Raw genomic sequence first — 25,307 nt, forward strand, 5'->3', positions numbered from 1 at the left:
TATTTCTACCCTCCGAAATAAAAACCAGGCTGGCCTAGAATTCACTATGGAACTAACATGTCCTCGAACTTCTGGTCCCCTGCCCCTCAGTGAGGAGATTATAGGCATGTGAAATCACTCCTGATTTACTCTCCCTAACTTATGCACTGAATTTTGTCAAAGGAATGTATAGGAGAAACTCTAATTTGCATAGGATTTAATGCCACCATGGGTTCGAAGGGTCTTAGATTAGACCCTAGTCTAAAGATTCCCTAAAGATTAGAGGGGACTATGGTAATGCATATTGAGGCTTTTTGGAAGTCATCATCCGCTATGATGTGATTCTCTGGAAGGTCGGCTATGCTACTGTAACCAGCAGGTATGAGGATTCCTGAGTCAATGATGAGCACTAGTTTTGACCTTTTCCCCATCCAGAAAGTGGAGTTGAAGAACAGGTACCAGAGCTCTAACGGCTGCCTTGTCTTCACTGGGAACATTTCATCTCTTTAGTCACAGGGAAGCACTTGGACTCCAGTGGCTGCTTCCTTAGAGAGACGAGGCACAAAGGCAAGGCCTCAAGCAAGGGCCTTTCCAAACTGTGGCATGGGCCTCTCAATGTTTCGTGTTCATCCTAAAAACCTCCTGGGATTATCAACCTAATGGAATTTAGAATCACCTGGGAGGCACACCAATGTGTATCTGAAAATATTTCCCCGAAGTTTAACTAAGGAGGGAAGACCTGCCCTGAAGCAAGCAGAACCATGTCATGGGCCAGGGTCCCAAACTGAATACAAAGGGAGCTGATCGGATCACTGAGGTTCATCTGTTTCCTGCTCTCAACCCACCAGCACCAGGATGGCCTTGAACCCTCGAACTGTGAGCCAAGAAGCCCTTCCTTCATTGTACTGCTTTTGCTAGGTACTTTGTCACAGAAAAAAAAAAAAAAAAAAAAAAGGTAATGCTCTCCCCCCTGGAATAACTAACATGCCCTCAGGCTGGATATGCTCACCCTGCAAATGTCCCGCTAGAGTTTGTCCGGCAAGCTGAGCTGCAAGCACTAGGCAAGCTTAAATAGTAGGCTGCTGTTGCTTTAAAGTAGAAAGAGGGGTTTTAAGATTTATCATTTTTAAGTGTGTGTGCACGCGCTATGTTGGGTAGGGAAGGTGTGCGAGCAAATTCAGTTGCCTGCAGAGACCAGAGGTCTTCAGGAATTACAGACAGCCCATTATGAGTGCTGAGAGCTAAACTCGGGCCTCTGCAAGATCAGCAAGCACTCCTAACTGCTGAGCTGTCTTCCCATTCCCAATTTTAAAGTAAGTTTTTTTTTTTTAGTTCAAGACAAAGCAGAACAATGTGAGTGCTGCAGTAGTGGTGGGAAAGCCCGCTAACTGGAGATAAGAAAAGTAGTCACGGTGCTCGCTCTTCCTCCATTGATCCAGGACTCCACATTTTAACAGGCACCCAGCGCTGGATGGCTTTAAGTCTCAGCACAGCTCATGAAAGGGCCCAAGACAAACACAGCTTTCTACAGTGTCTGACTCTGAGTGCTGGACTTGAATCATGCAAATCCCACTGAGTAATTGGAATTAAATATCCCTTCGATTCTCTCTGTCCTGAATGCATGTGCCAATACCGGATGGTGAGGTTAGGGCCTGCTGGTGACTGCCCTTGGGTATTTCGCAAATCTGGAAAGCATGTCTGTATTGTTGACATTGCCTGGACCCCTTCTTTCCCTTTAATTCTAGACCATGGGCACAGGACACTGCCCAGCCTGCCAACTGATCCTGTTTCCAGCAAGCCAAGAGTGCCTGGGAACTTCTGGTTTCACTGAACCCAGCTCCTTATGCTCAACCGGCTGCCACCTTCTGGAACACTCCTGAAGCATCTAGGCCTATAGGCCATTCCATTTCTCAGTCAGCCACCCTCTTCCCAACACACCCGCTCTAGAAGGTTCTACTTCCTTTCTGGAAGTACTTCTAAATAGTCCTTTCCCAATCCAGGACTTCCTTCCACAACCACCTGGAACAGTTTTCTCTATCCTCTACCACCTTTATAGCCAGCAGCTGACCTGCCGTGACCCCCACAGACCTAAGGTTCCACACCTTTTTTAGATTTAAGGCCTTAAAGTCATTTATTCATTGCTTCCTTATTTTGGAGCATCCCACTGTAGTGCAGAGCAGCCTCACACTCACCACACACAGAAGCAGATCTTGAACGGTGATCCTCCATCCTACCACTCTCTACTCCAAGAGCGCTGGGATTATAGACACACATGAACCATCACGGTGGTTATGTGGTGCTGGAGTCTGAATGACTGAACTCAGGGCTTCCCTGTGGCAAGCACTCTACCAACTACGCTGTAACCCCAGCTTAGAGTGTCTCTCTCTTCACTTTCCTTTGTTTGTTTTGATGGGACAAAGTATCCTTGGCTGGCCTCGAACTCACTATGCAGGTTGATCTTGAATTCAAAGATCCATCTGCCCTTGTCTCCATGCCATTTTCTTTAAAACAGTTTGAGGCCAAGCATTGTGGTGCACGCCTTTGATCCCAGCAAGTCAGGAGACAGGCAGGCAAGGGAAATGAGGAGGAAATGTGGAGCACTTGTCTGCTTCGTGTGAGGCCTTAGGTTTCATCTTCAGACAACAGAAAGTCAGCCAGACCTCTAAACCTGCCACCTTGTCACTTCCTTAAAAGCAACTACCAGTTTTTCACCATAGGCTAAGCTGGAGCCACACTAAAATCCTTCAGGTACATCTTGGCTCCAATGTTATTTTCAGTCTTGTTATGTCTGGCTTTCCTAAGCCTAATCTAACTCCACCACATGGTTAAAAAAAAAAAAAATCTGGGGCTGGGGATTTAGCTCAGTGGTAGAGCGCTTACCTAGGAAGCGCAAGGCCCTGGGTTCGGCCCCCAGCTCCGAAAAAAAAAAAAAAAACCAAAAAAAAAAAAAAAAAAAAACTTCCACAAAAACTCGGCCACTGGTAAATAGACCCGTGCCCTTTCTACCATTTTCCTTACACAGGTACTTCACGCCTCCAGATCCTGTAACTGAGGGTTTTCCACTCAGTGACCAGTGGACAATTCTACAACAGTCCTTGCTTTACCCCCAACCCTCACAGCTCCCACAGCCCCATGCAGGAGCACTGCCGACCATGGTTGAACAGGACTGCTCTCCTCCAGGAGTCCTGATGCTCTAGAACAGCCATGGTCAGGCCCACCCCAACCTCTTTCCTCCCAGAACATAGTCCAGAGCAGTTATGAGGCATGACTTCAGGCTGGGTATGGTGATATGTGCTTTTAATCCCAACACTAGGGAGGCAGAAGCAAGCAGATCTGAGTTATAAAGGTAAGTTCCAGGACAACCAGCTTCTGACTTCTACCTACATAGGACCCATGCCATGGTCGTAAACTTCTCACTGTTCAACCCTGTTCCCACACTCACCACAGGGCATGTACCACTGGCTGTCAGTTCCTAGCAGATTCTGGCCCTATCCAGTCCTGACGCTTACGTCAATACTGTGTCATCTACTATTATCAAACCTAAGGCCAGCCTAACAAGACTCCTACACCAAGAACAGGGGACCTAGACAAACACTGGATTGTTACTCTCCAGGGCAAAGGGCTCCGGTACTGGCCAACAGACAGCACATGGGTAAGCAGCTACAGCAGAATGACTGACTGGTCAGAACTAAAGAGGCAATGCACTCAGTCCAGATCATTCTGTTGACAGTCTCCCCCAGCCCGCCCCTGCCCACCCACCCACATACACACATTCTCAACAACCCAAATAAGTACCCCTCAGTCTCTCACACACCAGCCCACATAAGGAAATTAAGAAAACCATTCAAGTTAAGACAGGTTTCTTTTATTAGTTTTTCCTAAACTTTGTCTCATGTTTACTGTTTTTCTTAGTGTAAGAATGTGACCTAGAGTTTTTAACAAACCAATTTGGATATCGCAACCTAGATAAATGCTTGTTTGCACACAAGTCATCAGTTGCCATCCGGCCTGCCTCCACATAAATCCAATCGTCTATATAGACAGAGCAGAAGCTGATCATCTGATTTCTAGCTTTAACTTTAGACTTCAAATTCATTCCCCATCCCGACACCCAAACCCTCCCACCCCCACACACAAATGTTTATGAGATCGTCATTAAGGACAGTCAGTTGCATAAGAGTTGGCTTAATCCTGCAGCCTGCACTTGAAAAAGCTATCGGCCTCACAGCCAGGCCGGTGGGCACTCCTGCAGCACTCAAAGCAGCAGAGTATGCACTTGGCCTGGAGCTCCAGGCCTGTACTGAGCGGGAGTCCAGTTGCTTACATAACATAAGCATGCATTCCTTCCTCTCCAACCAATGGCCTCTAGAGCACTTGAGAGCTACAGCACTTCCTGTGTAGACAGACAGAAGCATAGTAATTCTAACTATGCATGGTTTAAGCTTATTTCCAACAAGCAAGAATAAACAGAGGCTCTGTTACAGAGATCAGTGATTACAAAGACCCAGAACATAACACTTGTAACTAAGGCAGGTAACCAACTCTGACCTCGACCATAGGCATCCGTCCCTTTGTCTGCAGAACATCTCTTCCCCATAGACTTGTTCCAGGAATATATGGTACCCTGACAGTGGCTGCAGTCAACGATGAGGTTTTCTTTTACACTAATTTCAGACTTGTCCAGGGCAATAGCTTTACAATCTGTCAGCTGTTTTAACATACAGATTGGCAGATTCAAGACACATTAACACAAATAATACCAAACAAAGAACCTTGAGCGCTCATCCCGTTCCATCCAAACCTCTAATTTACATACACCATCTACCTTCGAGCAGGTCAGGGTACAGACCTTCCCACCACACTAAGGATGGACTGCTCAGACTTACCATGCCTACACCCAACTGTTATTTACAACCTACCTTAAGGTTACACTAGACTCTGATGCTTCAGTACCAGTGAATGTACTTTCAGGAAGTACCAGAAGCCAGAGTCAAGTCCCTTGATACACTAAGGCTCACTCTAAGTGCAGAGGGCACACTGCATTTATACTGCTTGCGGACGGAAGAGGAAGACAGGGCTGGGAACAGAGGGCAATGAGAGCAGGCCCTGCTGCGCTCTGCGCTCTCCTGTGTTAATGCATGCTGGGCCATTCTCAGACCCTCAGAAATGGAGGAAGCACCAGCCCCACAGTCCCACAGCCCCACAGGCAGAGAATGCTGGTGGTGATCTCCACTCAGCCTTTCCAAGCATAATTTGAACTTCTGTCATGTTTGAGGAAAAGCCTGCCTAGTGGCTCTCACAGCTTTTGTTAGAGCTCAGTTTCCCCAAACACACTTCACCTTGTAGAAGCATGATTAAAACAAGGAGGGAGGCGAGAGCTCAGAAAGACTAGCTGGGCTCTTAAACAGGACCATAATGAAGAGAGAACAGTGCACTTCATCTCTGGATCTAACTATTTAGAAGTCAAAATGCTCCGTATATTACCTATATACCCACCCCCGAGATCCCCTAAAAACTGACTAAGAAATCTCCAGTATTTGCTTGCTCTAGTTGATATTCAGAACAAAGTTGACAACTTAAAGCTTTATAATAGTCTGTTTTAATATAAACAAGTGTTGGAATCAATCAATGTCCATCTCAGGAAGCTTCTTGTCACCATCGGAAGGCACAGCTGTGTCTGCACCGTGCTCAGCAGCTTGGGTGCCTGGGTTGTCTCCTTGGCCATCCACTGGTCCATTCTGCTCAGCATGTTTTGGTTCCTCCTTAGGGGGTTCCACTTTGGGTTTGGGCTTTGAAATTATAGGACTGCAAATATTTGTCAGCTCCTAGAGTGGTAAAGAAAGAAAACTGTGGTTTCTTATGAATTAAACTTTATATAGCATGCTAAATAAACCCCAGTTCTAAGCTATAATGAAATCCCAACTGTTAAAGAGCCATCTAGAGGGCTGGAGAGATGGCTCAGCAGTTAAGAGCATTGACTGCTCTTCCAGAGGTCCTGAGTTCAATTCCCAGCAACCACATGGTGGCTCACAACCATCTGTAATAGGATCTGATGCCCTCTTCCGGTGTGTCTGAAGACAGCAACACTATACTTATATATAGTAAATAAATAAATCTTTAAAAAAAAAAAAAAAAAGCCATCGAGAAATGTCCAAAGTACCCAAGGACAAGAACTACCTTAATTTTAGCTTCAATCTCTTTTGTCTTGACAACTGGATCCGCCGTCAGGCTCTGTTTGTTCTGCAGGTTCAGCTTACTATTCATCCACTCCATCGCCTCATTGGTGCTTTTCTCTACCTTTGTCATGTCAGCAGCATCCAAGTGTTCATACTGGTCCTCCTACAAGTGGAGGTGACAGTTGAGTGGAGGATGAGCAATTCCCTGCCCAATACCGCCAAAACATTTCTCATCTTGGGGCTGGAGAGACAGACAGTTCAGCAGCTAAAGGCACTTGCTGTTCTTGTACAAAAGCCAAGTTCAGTTCTCTGCATCCTCCTTGGGCAGCATAAAACCAAATGGAACTCCAGCCCCAAGAAGGATCCAATGCCTTCTATGTGCACAAGAGTAAAACTAATAATATAAAAAACAAAATCTTGGAAAAACTAAGGCTGGATCTGGTGGCACATGCCTTTAATTCCAGCACTCAGGACTTCTGTTAGCTCAAAGACACCTGGCCTACATAGTTAGTCTCAGACCATCCAGGACCACACAGTGAGATCTTGCCCCAAAAACACAAAATCAAACAAACACACAGTGCCATGACCAAAAATCATAGGGAAATGAAATTAAGATACCTTGTTTTTGAAAGAGCTGATCACTTTCATATACTGTTGGATTTGCTTCCCTAGTTCTTCAAATAATTTTGGTCTTTCTTCAGATTCCTGGAACCGTGTCTTAATAGGTTGACCTAAAGTCTGACAGGAGAATACAGGTTTGTATAGGGTAGCTTAAACTATCCAAGTTATATTGTTGCTACTAGGATGAAGAGTAATGCTATGGGTATGTGTGTACACACACATGAATATGAAAAAAAAAAACACACACACACACACATTCAAAGTATCAGGCACCTTCTCCAGCTGCTCATGAGCCCAAATCAAGACTGCCCCAATTGGATTTGTTTCTCATGACTAAGCCCCCTAATTTTCACAATGGGAAAACAACCAAAAGTTACCTGTACAACAATTTTTACTTAACTAACAATTTTTATTAAAAAACAAACAAACAAACAAACAAAAACACCACAATGGGGAGGCTGGAGAGATGACTCTACAGTTAAAGAGCACGGGCTACCAGGGTTCAAGTCCCCACACCCATATGTTGGCTCAGAACCGTGTGTGTGTGTGAGAATATACATACAAACACACACACACACACACACACACACACACCCCTATATGGTATGTATATTCCCAGTCCCAGGGGCTCAGACTCCTGGCTTCCGAGAACGTTGCACATACATGGTGCAACAATAAATAAATATGGATGGATGGATGGATGGATGGATGGATGGATGGATGGATGGATGGATGGATGGATGGATACATACATACATACCAATCTCCAATGATTTTTTTAAAACCACATTACAATCTGATGAAACCACAATACCACTGGTCAAGAAAAAGTGGCAAAATCCACACCTAGAGAAAACTCTCCACAATAAATGACCCCATCTCTTCCACACACAGATGAGGGAAAGCAAGAGACAAAGTCGGCTACAGACACAGGTGAACTATGTGCACATTATCTGGGTCCCAGTTCTCATCCACTAAATAATCACTGTTTAGTAAATAAGAACTGGAAAACTCAACACAGTGACACTAAAGATTTCTGGTGCAACGATGGTGTAGCAAGAAGCTGTAGGTTTTACAAACATAATACAATTATTTTGAGATAAACATAACCCAAATCACAAAAAGCTTAACTCAACTGGAAGAAGGTATAGAAAAGACAGAATAGCCGAGACGGCTAAAATGACTAGTCTCAATTTCCTTATGCCTGGCATTTTGCAGAAGAAAAATAATTTGCACAGTGAAGCCAGGCAGTAGTGGTGCATGCCTTTAATTCCAGCACCTGGGGGACAAAGGCTGGTGCATCTCAGTTCAAGGTCAGCCTGATCTACAGACTGAGCTCCAAGCAGCTTGGACAACAAAAAAGAAACCCCGTCTTTAAAAAAAACCAAGGGGTTGGGAATTTAGCTCAGTGGTAGAGCGCTTGCCTAGCAAACGCAAGGCCCTGGGTTCGGTCCCCAGCTCCCCCCCCCCCAAAAAAAAAAGAATAAAAAAACCAAAACCAGGGGCTGGAGAGATGGCTCAGTGGTTAAGAGCACTGACTGCTCTTCCAGAGGTCATGAGTTCAATTCCCAGCAACCACATGGTGGCTCACAACCATCTGTAATGGGATCTGATGCCCTCTTCTGGTGTGTCTGAAGACAGCTACAGTGTACTAATATATAATAAATCTTTAAAAATAAACAACAACAAAAACAAAACAAATGAAAGCACAGTGGTGTAGCAGGACCATATGCACCCCTGCCAAAGGAGACTAAGCCCAGGCTGTTGTTGAGCTGTATAGTCTAGACAGCTACCACAGTCCAGTTCTTGTAGAAAGTCCATAATAAAGCCAAAACAAAAGGAAGAGTTTCAATTTCCTCTCAGGGAATTTATCATTTTTTTTCAAAGGCTACAAACTAGATAATACTTCCTATGTTAACAGTCCAGGCTCAATGTCATGTTCCTCACGTTGCGACAGATGCTTTGCGCAAATGCAGCACTGGGGAGGCGAGGAGCTTGATAGCCTACACTGTGGGGGACAGGTATATTCATACCATCCCTGACCCAAACTGCATAGCAGGTCCCTGAGGAAGGACTAGAACTTGCTGCCCTTTCTATGTCCTGACATAAGAAGGGCTTCAATGCTAATTCACTGGAACAGAAGTTAACTCATTCGCTAACTGGTTGAAAGAATAGGTCATTAGTGATCCATTTCTTACATGCATTTCTTTAGCCTGTTCTTTATACTTGTAAGTCATAGTCTTAGATACCTCTGCTTAAGAGTCACTTACTTTTAACTCAGCCAATTTGTCTACATAAACTTGCTTTGGTTGATCTTCTCCATCTTCATACAGCCAATTTTCTGTATCCTCTAATTTCAAAGTAAATTTATTACGATCCTGTAAATAAACAAGCAGAACAACAACAAAAAAAAATCAATCATATGTCTATCTCTTGAAGCCACACACAATGTAATGGGAAACAATACAGAAATGCAAACCAGGGGTAGGTAGTAGGGGATGGATCTATAAGTAATCATGTGCTTGCCATGAAGTTTAAGGCTCACGTTCTGAAAACCAGCACCCACGTAGAAGCAAACAGGTGTCAACTCCTCTAATCCAGCACTTGGGAGGCAAGAGATGGGGATCCCTAAATGGGCTGCCTAGTTATACTAGTAAAATAAAATAAATCGGCCAGGTGCAGGTTTTTAGGTTCTACATGGACTCACATGCATGTGAACCCTTAACACCATGTAAAACTGACTTTAAATATTCAAAACGTTACAACTATGAAACTCCCCAACAAAGTTTTAGCATTTTTTAGATTTTATGCATATGAATGTTTTACCTGCATGTATGTAAGTGTACCACATGCATGCAGTGTCCATGGAGACCAGGAAAGGCTGCCGATTCTCTACAACTATAGCTACAGACAGTGTGAGCCACTATGAGTGCTAAGAACAAGACTCAAGCCTTTAAAGAGCAAGTGCTCCTCACCACTCAGTTCTCTCCAGCATGTCTTAGTAATGTGATCACACAGAATAGCAAAGCTTCCTTCGAGCATCTGAGGATGCCCTAGACTTCAACAGTAAGGGAGCAGCACACTTACATCTTCACTCACAAACTTCTCATATTCACCACTAAGTTTGTCTCTCATCTCATACACATACTCTTCCACCGCATTTTTGGCGTCATTCCGTTCCTTCTCCAGTTTATCCTGCATGATCATCTTACCCTGGAACAGCAGCAATGAATTAAACAGGACAGCTAGGACAGTTTCCCCTGAAGCATCAACTAACATTAAGAGCCAAGAGCTTTCCCTCCTCAAATCCTTCCAGTTCTTCAGTCTCCCCAACCCCCAACGAAATAGACCCAGGAATTAAAAAAAAAAAAAGGAAAAGCACAGGTTTTGGGGGTAAGATAATAAAAATAAAGACCCTTGAAGACAAGAAGTGCTGATCCAGAACTTTCACCCCACACTCAAAAGGGGGTCCTCCATGAGTGTGAGGTGAGCTTGGTCTACCAGGTGAATCCCAGGACAGCAGGGGTACACAGAGAAACCATGTTTTGAGGAAGGGTTGGGGAGAAAAGAGTCCCTGAAGCTGTTTACAGGAACCTTTTTGCCAGGTATGGCAGCACATGCGTTTAATCTTAGCACTTGGGAGGCAGAGGCAGATGAATCTCTGGCCAGGCCAGCATGAACTACATAGTGAGTTCCAGGACAGCCAAGGAGACCCTGTCTCAAACAAAACAAAAACAAAAGCAAAAGCAAAAACCCACTTGACAGAGCTAGCAATGTAGATATCATGTTATTATCACACACAAAGGAATATAACAAGCCATAGCTTAAAACTTAAATCTGCTTTTACCAATAATATTCCAAACTGGCCGAAACCCTAAAGCAGTCATCAAACCACCCTCTCACAGGAGTCAGTATCAGTACCCTGCGCTATCAGATACTCACATTCCAATGCCTAACAGAAGTAAACTGCAGTTAACGAAGTAGTAGCAAGGAAATAGTTTTATCATTGGAGGTCACCACAACACACAGAACTGGATTAAAAAGCACTGCCCTAAGTCCAAATGTACCTCATTCTCTGTGTACAGGCCGAGCATCTCCCGGTCCAGCTGCCACAGCAGCTGGCTCTCAATGGGCAGGTCCACGGTGCTGGTCTTCACTTTTGCCTTCTTTGCTTGAGGTGGTTGGTCCGTCTTTTTATCTTTTGATCCAGCTTGAGAGGTCTAAAGAAATAAAAACTATGAAGAACAAAACCATACAGACTAGCTTAATATTTTAAAATGTATCAAATGTCAAAAGCTGATTTGGCCTCAGTTAACTTTCTGATGATGTAATATATAATTATCATATCTAGAAAATAAAGAGTGAATCTGTTGTATGTCTTATAATAAATTCAGGGGGAAAGCATAATGGTGTTCATTAGAAATTTGGAAAAGGGGGTTGGGGATTTAGCTCAGTGGTAGAGCGCTTGCCTAGCAAGCGCAAGACCCTGGGTTCGGTCCCCAGCTCCGAAAAAAAGGGGGAAAAAAAAGAAATTTGGAAAAGGACAGGTAGAGAATTCCATTCTACAAAACTGAATGTAACAACAAATGTTACAGTGCTATAAGCTTTAAAATGTAGCCATGTTTATTTTACAATGAAAAATGTTTGTATCTAGCAACCCTCTGCAATCTCATGACCAACACAGTCGTCAGGGGGAGGCATCAGGAGTTCAAGGACAGCTTCAATTATGTGAGACCTGTCTCTAAAATAAAATAAAGGGGTGTAGAGATGGAAGCTAGAGATAGGGCCCAGTACTTAAGAGGACTGACTGCTCTTCCAGAGGATCCGGGTTCAATGGCCAGCATCCACTGGGCAGCTCACAACTGTCTATTACTCCAAGATCTGACACCTTCACACAAGAAACATACATGCAGGCCAAACAATGCACGTAAAATAAAAATAAATTATTAAAAAAAAAAACACCACGTACAAAGCCATGGGAAATCGGACGAAAACAGATTACAGACTTTAACTGCCTACCATAGAAATCTGCCTATAAAGCAGGCACTGCAAAGATGGTGGAATTAGACCGAGTCACTGCCACAAATAAAGGCAACCTGTACAAGACTTATGTTACATCCTGAAATATTTTACAGTGTATCTAAACATAGCTTTCATAGTAATATGCTTGTATGTACACATGATTACACATTCATGGGTGAGAGCAGGCAGGTATGTGCCCAGGTACCCACCCATGTAGAGGACAAAGGTCAGTATCAGGGATCTTCCTAGCTCTGATCACAACATCTACCTATCGCCTGTATTATTTAGAGACGTGTGCAGATGTGCCATGCACATGTGTGGAGGTCAGAGGACAACTTGCAGGAGTCAGTTGTCTTCTCGACCATGTAGGCCCCAGGGATGAAAAGTCAGGTTACTCAGGACAAAGCTCATTGACCTGCTAAAACAACTTGTCGATCCAACACCTTGGTTTTTTTGTTTTTTAAAGATTTATTTTATGTGAAGAGGGAACTGGTCTTTCCAGTACCCCGAACATTATTTTTGAAATGGGACCAAAGCTCACCAATTCAGCCTGACTCGCTGGCCTCAAGCCCCAGGGATTTCTGTGCCCTACACCTCGACATCTCTGCACCTACACGACTCACTGCTGCATCTTCCTTTACACAAACTACATTCTCAACACTTTGTATGTACACAGGCACACATGCCACGGTACATGTGGGTGGGGTTCAGAAGACAATTCATGGGGAATCAGTTTTCTTTCCACCATGTGAGTCTGAGGAATCCAACTCAAATTGACAAGTTTGGCAACAGGTGCTGGCCTTGCTGTGGGTGTAGAAATTTATCACTGGTACCAACAGACCCATCTCTCCAGCCACAAAAGAAGGAGTGGCCCTTCTTGCCCCTTAGCAACCTTCATGGCTGTTCTTGGTTGGTAGCCAGCTATTCCACTCCTGAGGCAGAAAAATGCTGACCAAAGACATAAATCTCAAATAGAGTAGTATATTCCGTTGCCCTGCATTGCTGTTTATCATCTAAGGATAACAATATTCTCAAATTTACAAATGTGTCAGAACAGATGCACCATAAGTAAACCATCAAAATTTCTCTTCACTAAAACTTAGCAAAAAGGGAAAAAAAAAAGAGAGTAAAACAATTGGCAAAATTTCAAATGCAAAAAATGTTTATGCCTCCCTGTTTCATCAATAAAAACATTAATGGTAATGTTCTTTTAACTTTCCAAGGCACACTATATAATGTAGCTAAAATCGAATACTAATAAATACTAGCACAGAGCCGCGTTTCAAGCCAGGCCCTGGGGTTCCCAGGAGACTGAATTCTATCCAAGGCTGTACCTCCATCTCCTCAGACTCCGCCTTGTTTTCTGCTGGTGTCTGTGGCTGTTGCTCTTCAGTATGTGGTTCTTCCTGGTCCACCTGCATCTTCTGAAAAAAGTTAAACACTGAAACCAAAAGGTTCTAACAGAAAAAAACCTAGGCAGACTTCACAACAAAGTCAAAGTCACTGAACTACCAGCGCACCAGGGCTCAAAGTCCCTATTGTGCACAGTTACACAGAACATGAAGTCTTCCTCTCTGGAGTGCCCATTATGGAACTCGTTCGTAAATCATAAAAGCCTCAGTGGAGTGCAGCAATACAACCCCAAAGCAAGCTTGAGCTTCCCTTCCACATGCTTCCTCCCAGAGCCTTGACTTTGTGAAGAGACTCACAGACAATTCTTTCAGCACCATTAATAAAGAAGCCTGGGAAGCATCTGAAACCACGATCCAATGTGGGTGCTCTGCATGGTGCTGGTACCTGAGCTCCGGCACACTAAGACCTGAGTCTATAACCTCCTGTACTTCTAGAAACAACTAACAGACTTACTTTTTCCATAATTAGTAGTATGGTGTTAAACTGAAAAATGGTCAAAAAGGAGGAGCCAATTTCAGTTCCTTTCCATTGGAATGAAATGTAAAAGTGATTTGAGTGGCCTCAGTGCTCCTGTCAGCCAGTCAGCTGTCACCAATATAAATGGCACTGAAAGTGCAGGTTACCTCTTCTTCCTTTGCATTCTGATCCGTCTCCATTGGCTCCTCGCTCTCCTCGGACTTGTGCACCTCTACTAAGGCCGCGCTGGACACACTGAAAATGCCATGCACATTTACCCGGACCTTGACTTTCACTTTTGAGCTGGAGCCGTCAGACTGTGGAGTGACTTTCTGAACTGAAAACTGAGCTGGGGATTTAAAGAGAGTGTGCACAGTAAGACTGAACATAAACATTTATATCCATAGTAATAAAATAACCAGGCTTCCAGGTCAGGATCATTTCTCAGAGAAGTAGTATCTCCTTCCTCTCAACACAGCTCGCTTGGCACCCCCACACTAAGGGCTCAAATATTTCCTACTGGTTTCTCTTTTCCTCCAGTCCTCTATATGTCATCTACAAATGCTGTGACAGATAGTCAAGTATCCAATTTCCACAATCTGCTTTTAAAATTTTCCAGTTTGTCATTTTCTAAGAGTCATTTCTAAATCTCACTACCATACCAAGAGTTTGTGGAAGTTTAATTTCTTATCTTTTGAAGTTCAATGACAATTCGAGTTTAAAAACCAAACAAACAAACAAACAAACAAACATGGAGAACTTGAGTCAGGCAAGCTGTACATCTTGGCAGTTGCCTAAGAGAAAAGTCAGTGAGGGAGGTCAGCCACAGGGTGGGTTTCAGAGGAAGATTATGGCAGCCCAATGTGTTAGTGAGCATACCCAGGGCTAGGCCAGTATCAGAAAGACATAGGAAAGATTACAGAAGTTCTTCTGGGTATGATTGTCATGGTTCTTATCCTACAAATGAAAAACTTTCTTCTCACGATTCCTACAGGTCACTGAAACTGCTCCTGGCTCTTCATCCACTGCACAAATCTTATAGAACTCTTGGTTTCTGTCAAGTGATATTACTTCCAAATTATAAACGTTCCCAATTTGTAAAGACTCTGGTCAACCTGGTTCCAAAATCTACAATAAACTGATGCTGTAAACAATCTTGTAACCAAACTGAACTCTAGGACAGACATGTTCTTCATCAGGACCATCAATTACCCACAATGTGCACTAAACCCAGGTACGCTGCCACAAAATGCAAGCCTCCATTAAAATAACCATCTGACTGCTTCTGTAACCACATACTAAGGACAGATGTTTGCCTTCATGGCCTAAAGCACCTACATTTCTGAACAGTCTACTTTTAGTGCTCTTAACTAGAGACAGGGTAAGATTTTGTTACTATATTTGTTTCAAATTCATTCTACTCACCTATAGCAGGATCTGGATAGGGCAAATCCTGAGGAGAACTATAGTAGGCCTCAAGAGTGAACGGTTCCTTTCTATAAAAGGTGAGGACTTTGGAGAAAGGAGCAGCATGGTTTTTGGGGAAGACTTCACAGTCACTATTAAGAAGAAAAAGACAAAACCATAAAAATTCCTAATATTCCTTTTCTTTTTAGAATATTCCAATTTTTTTATGTTATTGGGGGTGGGGGTGTTGACAGGTGTGCACATGCTGAGATAAGAGCAACTTCTACCTTACGGAAACAGCAATCTCTGCTGTTTGCTGCTAAACATTCCAGGCTCTCAAGCTTCTAGGGATTCCTGAACCTCCACCTCCCATCTCATATTAGCTCTGGAAATCTGAACCCAGGTCTGCTGGCTTCTACAGCATTTGCCTCAGACAAAATCATGACATCACTGACCTTTGACACGTGTGTCCTAGGTTTATAATTACTGAACAATCCTACTTTCTCCTCCTTGGCAGCTATTACTATTTCCAGGTTCTTTAAGAGAAGCTAGAGGTGGCTCAGAAGTTAAGAACACTAGATGCTCTTCTAAATGAACAGGTTTTATTCCCAGCACCAACATGTTATCTTAGAACCAATGCCCTCTCTCTGGCCTTCTCATACACTAATCACATACATGACATGCAGCTAAAATACACAAGTAAAACAATTTTTAAAAATTCTTTAAAGAGTGTTTAAAAAATAATATTTTTTAAAAGGAATATACCAAATCAGCCAAAAAGGAACCAAGTCTGAATGGGAACAAGTGTATATAATTAAAAAAGGACAGGGAACTAGTTTACTTGTATCTTTAAGAAAAAATAAGAGGATCTCATATAGCCCAGCCTCATACTGACTATGCAGCCAAAGACAACCTTACCTCTTGATCCCCCTGCCTCCCTCTACCAATAACATGCTAGATCACAGGGATTCACTATCATGCCTGGCCTTCGATTTACACCAACAAGCATGTTGTTTTATATGCATTGGACAGACATACATGTAAACTGATATGAAGGACAACATACTGCCTAGATTCAACACCCAACTGAGTACGTATGAACAAAACGATAATATATTATTACCTTGACCCCTCTTCAGCTGGAGAATTCCACCTCAAAGATATTGGATATGGTACCACATCAGTGATAGAAAATTCTCTGACTTTGAAAGCAGGTGATAAGATTGCACACTAGAATGAAAATTTTTAGAACTCCATTGACACATACAGACATTATAAATTGGTATTATAGAACTACCAACAATGACTTCAGGAGGCCATCACTGATGTAGTATTTTCAATGATGTTATCTGAACAGTTCTACAAACTGCTGACGTTGTCTAATTTACTGTGTAACTAGTTACTTTTTGAAGTCCTCCTTTACTGAAGTGCACTATTTCATGAATCAGCAGACAATCCAACAATTCTATCAGCTCTAGCTTAGAATCATCAACCCAGCCCCACAGAATGCCCCCACCTCCCCATCCCCCCCAGGACGATGTTCTCTGTGTAGCCCTAGCTGTCCTGGACTCACTTTGTAGGTCAGACCTGAAATTCAAAGAGATTCATCTGTCTCTACCTCCCAAGTGCTAGAAATCAGCACAGCCCCAGCTTCTGCATCTTCTGAACTCATCTTACTACACCATCAGTACCTTTTATGTATGTCAGCTACCCATTTTAAGCAAAGGCTTCAGAATCTTACACCTAAGACCGCCCTGATGGTAATGGGTTGATCTGAGCTTGCTGTGACCTATGAACAAGACCAAACTCACCTGCAGGGCACAGCCTCGAGTGACAGCTTCATCCGCATTTAATGTTGTGCTGAGTTCTTTACCAAAAAACTTGCTGATCTTCTCTTTCACCGCAGGGATTCGTGTGGCTCCACCAACTATCTCCACTGCATAAATATCTTCTTTCTTTAACTCTATGACAAAAAACGAGACATTTATAGAAAGAATCTTTAAATTGGCATTTTACAATGAAGAAAAAAGTAGTCAACTAATCCACAAACGTATTAAAAACTCAGCTCAGCTTCCTCACATCTGCATCCCAAAATTCATTACCCTCACCATCTCTCTCTCTCTCTCTCTCACACACACACACACACACACACACACACTCTCTCTCTCTCTCTCTCTCTCTCTCTCTCTCTTTTCTCTCACACGGGCATAGCCTCTGGTAAAAAAAAGTAGTCATCCTGATTCTTGAAATGGAGACTAATGGTACAACAGTGGGATCTGGAAGGCATGGCCCAAGGATACACTTCTGCCTGTACAGGTCCTGTGTCCCCTTACAGAGTGCCACACAAAGTACTGTCATGAGATCCAACGTTCCACCCAGCATGTTAGCCCCAAGTGCACTTCAAAATACTAAGTCTTCCATGACCTGCCATGAAGGAAAGAAGTTTTAGTCTCATCTAAGCTCCCAGTGTTCAGGACAGAGAACAAGGCACATGGCCATGGTGTGGTCTCCTGGGACCAGGGCATGGCAAGGCTCGGCTACCGCCCAAAACGTATCTAATGCCAAGTGCTTTCCCAGCCACACTTTATCTAACAACCACAGTTTCCTGAAAAGACCTATTTAAAGAAACAAGCTGGAGGGCTGGTGAGATGGCTCAGCAGGTTAAACACACCCAGAGTTCAGCCTCCAGAATGCACACAATGTGGAAAGAGCATTCTCTGACCTCCACTCACTTTTTAAAAAAGAAATGAGCTGCACCCAGGTGCATAGGGTATGTGCCTGTAGTTCTAGCTGGAGGCAGAGAAACGAGTACTGCTTGAGTCCAAGAATTCCAGACCTACACAATATGACTGAGACTCCTCAGGGAGGGCAACATTCCCAAAATCCAAAGTAAAACATTTACCTGTCATCAACACTGATTTAAGACCCAAGTCAGTGCTAACATTACATCAACACCTTGAGTTAGTGACTAACAAAAAGGTAAACATTGTACCCAAAACTGTTTTAGTTAATAATGTACTACTAAGGGACTTGTCATCCTTTAAAGTTTGAAACAAAATTAAAACATCTTATAAGTCACACACATGGTTTGCATGTCTTTCTGTGCTCCTGTATCAATGGGATTCTCCATTTTACTTTTGTGTATTTATTAGTCTTTTTTTGTTGTTGAGACTGGATCTCTTTATGAAGTTCTGGCTGTCTTGGAATTCACAGAGATCCATCTATCTCTTCCTCCTGAGTACTGAGATTATTTTGAGAAAGGATCTCTAACCTGGGCTGGTCTTAAAATTTGATAATGACTTTCAACTTCTGATCTGTCTACTGAAAATAATACAGGGCACGCACCACCATTCAACCTCTATCTTTCAAAAATGTAAATTTAATGTAATGGTTGCTGTCTGCATATGTATCCACACATCATGTCCATCAATGCACCGCGTGTATGCCTGATGCTGACAGAGGCCAGAAGAGGGGGTCAGGTTTCTTGGAACTGGAGTTATAGTTGGTGTCTTCCACTAAACATGGAGCTTGATTCTGGGAGGATCTGTCTGCCTTCCCACCAGCTGCACCTGGGTTTTACGTAGATGCTAAAGAGCCAAACAAAGGTCTTCATGTTTGAGCAGCAAGCCTTTACCCACTGAGCCATCTCTCAGAGCCATACTAAGTTAACAAAGGGTTCACTGACAAAAAGACCACCACATACACACTGCAAAACAACTTCAATAAACAGATTTATACATCCATCTGTGCTTGAAACTGAAATGAGTTTTTTCAGAGTAAACACTTTTGATTTCCCTGTATTCTTCATAGAAGGCTTTAGGAAAAAGAAACATTCCAGGGAACAGATAAAAGCTTATTGAAGCATGAAACTGACAAGTGTTCATGCACCAAATATTTGCTGGGAGGAGAAAAATGATAACATGCAATACATTCCCAGAGTCTGAGGTCTACAAACAATTCAGTGACAAAAGTACTCACTGGATTGGTCCAAGATGCTACGAAGTGGCGGCTCCACTCTTGCTAAGAGATCATCACACATCTCCAAAAATTTGCCTCTAATAAAGAAATAATACATTAAACCACAAACCATTTGTATGTAAAACAAAAGGCTATCACCAAAAATCAAGAAATCACAAGCACTGATAAGGATTTGAAAACTGCAGGCCTTACATGTTTCTAGGCAATGTAAAATGAACACTAACAGTTTGGTTTTTGCTTGGAATGCTAAACACAGCATTGCCAGATGACTTCAAGTCATCTATACACACACCAATAGAATTAAAATGTAAATTCATAGGAAAAAAAGCATGTACACAATAGGAGTTGTTCCAACATGATTCATAAAATCCAGAAATCAAAAACAATTCAAATGCCTGTCAATGGTACTCAAGAAGAAAAAGTAACTGATTCATGGTGTATCAGGCTAGACCTGAAAGTGCCGTGCTAAAGAGAAGCCAAACAAAGGACACCTTTTATATTTCATCTATATTGAAATACCCAGGATTGGTAAATCAACACAAAACTAGTTCAGTGCAAGCTTGGGTAGGAAAAAAGAGAACATTAACATACATAAAATACTTCTCTGAAACATCAGTTTAGAATTAGAGAAAGAGGGCTGGAGAGATGGCTCAGTGGTTAAGAGCACTGACTGCTCTTCCAGAGGTCCTGAGTTCAAATCCCAGCAACCACATGGTGGCTCACATCCATCTGTAATGTATCACACGCCCTCTTCTGGTGTGTCTGAAGAGAGTGAAAGTGTACATACATGCATCTTTATTTAGAATCAGAGAAAAAGTTCCTATGTCCACACCTTGTGCACTAACTAGTGTGGTGGTTTTTTACAATTAGTGAGCACTAACACAGAAGTCTCTGCCAATTGTCTATAGGCTTTAACAATGAGGCTCCCATCCACCACTAGTTTTCCTCCAGAATCCTTGACAACCATCAATCTTTGTTTGGTTGACTGTTTTTCTTCCATGTTTTCTTTTAAACTATTTTGGGTTTTGGTTATTTGCTCTGAACATAATTATATAAACAGAATTATGGAATACGCAGTTATTTCAAAATGAGCCTAATAACTAGCATGTCTCACAGTCCATCCATGATTTATTATATATCTACATTTTATTACTTTTTCATATTTACTGTGTATGGACATTTTTGTCTGCATGCATCCATGTACACATATGCATGGCCAGGTGCCCTCGGATCAGAAGAGGGTATCAGATCCTTAGCACTGGGGTTAGAGATAGTCATTAGCTAGCAGGATGACGCTGGAACAAAACCCAGGGTCCCTTAACCACTGAACTATATATATATATGTATCTCCAGGTCCATATCTACGCATTTCAAAAAATAATCCATGTGATGAGCCAAGACATGTTTTGTTTGTTGGGGGAAAAAATATCAACAGGTCCTGGTAAGACAGAACGGTAACAGAGGGCAAACTTAAATGTTTCCTTAAAAGGGGTTAGATATGTGGCTCAGGGGTTAACAGTTGCTGCTTTTTCTAGAACCCACATGGTGGCATATAACCCTAACTCTGGTTCCAGAAAACCAAACCCTCTTCTCACCTCTGAAGGGATCAGGCATGCACATGGTACACCTACATACAAACAGGCAAACACTCACATACAGAAGAATAAATCTTTTAAGTAGCATTTATAAAAAGTCCTCTTAAAAGGGAAACAAGACTGTAAGGAGAGAAAAAATAATGATAAGTGACCCCAAACTGGGCAAGAAAATAGCAGTAAAGTCAAACGGGGGAAAAACCACTCTAAACACCATTTCCCAAGGGCTGGAGAGAGTGCTTAGTTGGACATCACTTGTTTAGCATGCATGAAGCCCTGCATTCCATCCCTGAACTACTTAAAACAGGATATGGTGATTCATGACTGCAATCCTAGCACTCTGCAACAGTACACAAAGCAAGAGTTCAAAGTGAACATTAAAACAAACAAACAGCAAGGCCCTGGGTTCGGGTCCCAGCTCCAAAAAAAGAACCAAAAAAAAAAAAAAAAAAAAAAAAAAACCTGTGTCCAAAAAAGCAAACAAAAAGTTCAGGCAGTGGTGACATATACCTTCAATCCCAGCACTCCCGAGTCAGAGGCAAGTGGAGCTCTGAATATTCAAGGCCAGCCTGGTCTAGAACAACCAGGGTTACAGACTTACAAAACCCTGATTTTAAAAAAAGGGGGTTAGGGGATTTAGCTCAGTGGTGAGCGCTTGCCTAGGAAGCTTAAGGCCCTGGGTTCAGGCCCCAGCTCGAAGGAAAAAAAAAAAAAAAAAAAAAAAAAGCCCAAGGAAGCAGCCATGATGTAATGCCAGGACTGGGGAGAAAGACTGGGGAGGTGAGGACTGGCCTGTATCACAATGAGTTCCACGCCAACCAGGATTACAGAGTGGCATCTATGTCACAAAAGTAAAAGGGTCTGGAGCAGAAAAACTAAGAAGAACCTGGAAAACTTATTCCAACTAAAAATGCACAAAAGAATATGCAAATCCAGAGTAACATCTGCCCCAAGAACAGAAGGAATTCACGGGAACTCACGGGGACTGCTATTAGGACTGAGCTTCCTTCTTTTAGGGGATGATAAATGCTCCATAATTAGACAGTGGTCATGAGTAACCATCTTATGAATATACATACAAAACACTCAAGTGTACATTTAAAATGGTAAGTTCCTTTACATGAAGTCTACCTCAACAGCCACAAAAAAAAAACCAAAAACAAAAAAACAGGAAGTGAAAACAAACATGTGAAGAAAAATTAGAGATGGAAATTAACCACAAAGTGTTTTAGAACAAAACAAGCCAGCAGTTAACACCCAGAGGACTCAGCAGAGACTGTCACATCCCAGAAAGGCAGGGTTCCTCAAGAAAAGCAAAGCTGAAAAATACAGTCAATACTCAACTGCTACTCAGAAAAGCTTCACTATATTAGAGTTGGATGAGGACTGGGGAGATGGCTCTCCAAAAAGTGGCTTTGCACATACACATCAAAGCTCTTAAGAACTACCTCATAAGAACAAGCACACTCCTAGGGGCACATCTCAAAGAACTGAAAACAGAGACATCAAAGTATTTGTTCAAATATGCCAACCTCAATTCTCAAACCATCAGTGAACATTGACTATGAATGCACACACATGATCCAAAACAAATGCCAGAGCAGGTTAACGCACCGGTGCACACTTCATGAATGAACCTCAAAACCATCATGCATCACACATGCGGTGACACACATTCACGGTTCCACTGCTAGGATATGTGCAGAGAATGCAAATAAAGTCTGAACTGGAACAGAAAGAAAACTGCTTATAGACAAGACTTTGGGGCTTCAGCTATAGAATGACTGTTTCCATTATATATACAAGTGATGCTTCCATGGCATGCATGTACTAATACCACGAGCTGGTCACTTTTAAATGGTTTACTTTCTGGTGTGGGATTTTTCTTTTTTCTTTTTGAGATGGGATCTTCATGTCCTAGGTTGGCCTGAATATGGTATATATTCAAGCAGTTGCCTAACTAGCTTCTTAACACCGTGAGATAGCACATTTACCCAGATAGAAGATTAAAGGAACTAGTACTTCCCCTGTCCCTACCTAGCGCAGTAAATCCTGGTCTTTGATTACTGCAAGGAAATACACATTCAGGATAGCAATGTTTCATGAAGACCAAGCCATCAGCCTATGGAGCGAAACTTTTTATTTCCTTTTAGCTAGTGATGTGTATGTGTTTGCAGTGTGACAGCATACATAGAGGCTCTCTTCTTCTACCATGTCAATCCTGGGGGCTGAACTAGGTCACAAGGGGTGACAGTCATCACCTTTACTTGTCAAGTCATCTCTCAAGCTTGATCTCCAACTTCTAGCCCTTTAGCTTACAAATCTATTATGTGGAGCTAAAAACTGAACCCAGGAACTCTAAGCAACACTACCTACTGAGCTACGTCTAGCCATTACCTCAATCCCCCCACACACACACCCCCTTTTTTTTTTTTTTTGGTTTTTCAAGACAGGGTTTCTCTGTGTAATGGAGTCCTGGCTGTCCTTGGACTTGCTCTGTAGACTACAATGGCCTCAAACTCAGAGATCCGCCTGCCTCTGCCTCTGCCTCTTGAGATTAAGGGCTGGGATTAAAGGCATATGCCAGCACATCCAGACATACCTCAACTGTTTTAAAACTAAAGACAAAGTTAATTTAGAATACTGGAATGGCGAAAGTAATCTAATTTTATTCATTTAAAAAATAAGCAGAGTCAACTCCCAAGAAATATGAAAGCTGTAAAATAGTTTATAAAATAGTTGTATTCCCACATGTAGATACAATGTAGCATTCAAGGCTGGAGAGACAGATGGCTCAGACCCTTCCTGAAGACCCAGGTTCAAATCCAAACACCCACAATGCAGCCCCCGCTGTCTTTAATTCTAGCTCTAGAGATCTCCTCCTGATCTCAAAAGACAAAGTATGCATGTGGTCCAGACATTTATGCCAGCAAAGCACACATACACATAAAAATTAACATTTGAAAAACAGCACACAGGCAAAACAGGTTAAGAACATACACACCAATCTACGTAACTCTTATAAATAGCATTTGACTAACAAATTTCTGAAACATATTGGCCTTTCCGAGTCTCTCTCCCTCCGCACCCCCCTCTCTCTCATGCACACAGGAGGAGGAGGAGGAGGAGGAGGAGGCCCCACTCACCAAAAACAAAGAGGAGAAATTTCCAAGCAGGAGAAAAGGGTGAGCTAGGATATACTTGGACACTGGTCAACAATTAAATACCATCTCAAATTTTTTAAGGGTCACTCAGGCACACTTCTCCAAACAAGCCATTAGTCTTGCCTGAATTCTACCAGGAGTTCACAGCCAAAAGAACATCTCACTCCCTCATCCAAGCAACACAATCAGGAAACAATAACACTGAGTGTTTCTGAAATAATCTTAAATGTCAGTTACCCAGAATTCTTGCAGTGCTGTACAAAAGGGATACTGCCCTCAGATGATCCTCAACTACTCAAAAAGAACATTTTTTAAAATTGGTGTCTAAGTTAAGTTCATCCTATTTCTGCATTAAAACAGTTCACTAGTTTTATGAAAACCAGTAATTTGTGTCTAATACATATTTAAGTTAACTAGTGACTTTCAGGAATATTTAAGTTACCAGAATAAAGTTTCAGTTTCCATTACTAGAACCACCAGATACAACCTTTACATGAAAACTGGGTCCTAAATGGCCTGTAATTTTTAACATGTTAACCGCCATGATTTCATTAATCAGTTAAACAAAATGGAAGGTCACAGTTCAGTTCATTTAACATTAAGAATTAATATGGTTACCTATTCATAGTTCCCGATACATCAATATCGTTCATAAAGCATTCAATACTCAAAGGGAGGTCTGAAGCATTCGCACTCATTAATTTCTTGAGTTTCTCACATTCTTGAGAGAGTCGCAATAAAGCACGAACTTTAGATTTTATGTCTAGCTTGTATTTCTTTCCAAATTCCTCACAGAAGTGATTTACCAACACCTCATCAAATTTTCTGCCTCCCAATGTTGTATCAAACGCTGTGGCCAAAACCTTCAAGGAAAAGAGATAACCCAAAAGTTAATCAATTGCAAAATTTACCATGATACATACTTTTTTGTTACTTTTGTTTTATTTTATTGGTTTTCCAGATAAGGGTACACAGACCTACCTATCTGTCCTGGAATTCACCCTGTAGACTAGTGTGGCCTAAAACTCAACAGAGTGCTGGAATTAAAGTCACCTGACACCATTGCCTGGCTCAAGAAACTTTCTTGATAGTGAACTGAAAAACTGGACATAGATTTGAGTACAGTGATCAGTGATCCCAATTTTATTTTCTACACCTGAGGATGAGGATGTAGCAGTAAATCACTTGCTAAACAAGCCTGAAATCCTAGGCTCAACTTTCAGCACCCCAAAAAAATAATAAAGCTAGGCGTACAGGTATGCATATGCAATCCCAGAATTCCATGTAGAGATAGAACATCAGCCAAAGTTAATGTGAGAACCTGCCTCAAAATCCAATTCATTTATTCAAATGTGAAAATCGTCAGATTTTTAGAAATAATTCTATCAGTACGTTGTGGTGGTTCGAATAGGTATAGCCCCAGTCTCATGTTTTTGAATGCTTGACCTATGGGGAATGGCACTATTAGGAGGTGTGGCCTCGTTTTAGGGAGTGTGTTT

The 25,307-nt window shown here is 42.2% G+C and overlaps 1 protein-coding gene across 1 annotated transcript in view; it reads right to left on the reverse strand.

Moving 5' to 3' along the window:
- Positions 1-3,822: 3,822 nt before the first annotated feature.
- Positions 3,823-25,307, reverse strand: part of Hspa4 (heat shock protein family A (Hsp70) member 4) — a 39,565-nt gene continuing 18,080 nt past the window's right edge. The window contains exons 7-19 of the mRNA XM_032911716.1: positions 24,427-24,671; positions 19,053-19,129; positions 16,886-17,037; positions 16,198-16,304; positions 15,093-15,226; positions 13,835-14,016; positions 13,133-13,222; positions 10,844-10,996; positions 9,864-9,989; positions 9,047-9,154; positions 6,774-6,893; positions 6,157-6,318; positions 3,823-5,804 (exon numbers count right to left, since the gene is read on the reverse strand). Of these exons, the coding sequence (XP_032767607.1) occupies positions 5,601-5,804; positions 6,157-6,318; positions 6,774-6,893; positions 9,047-9,154; positions 9,864-9,989; positions 10,844-10,996; positions 13,133-13,222; positions 13,835-14,016; positions 15,093-15,226; positions 16,198-16,304; positions 16,886-17,037; positions 19,053-19,129; positions 24,427-24,671 (1,860 nt within the window). The 3' untranslated portion in view covers positions 3,823-5,600. The remainder of the gene's footprint in view (positions 5,805-6,156; positions 6,319-6,773; positions 6,894-9,046; positions 9,155-9,863; positions 9,990-10,843; positions 10,997-13,132; positions 13,223-13,834; positions 14,017-15,092; positions 15,227-16,197; positions 16,305-16,885; positions 17,038-19,052; positions 19,130-24,426; positions 24,672-25,307) is intronic.

This window comes from Rattus rattus, chromosome 9, assembly GCF_011064425.1.
Source record: "Rattus rattus isolate New Zealand chromosome 9, Rrattus_CSIRO_v1, whole genome shotgun sequence".
NCBI lineage: Eukaryota > Metazoa > Chordata > Mammalia > Rodentia > Muridae > Rattus > Rattus rattus.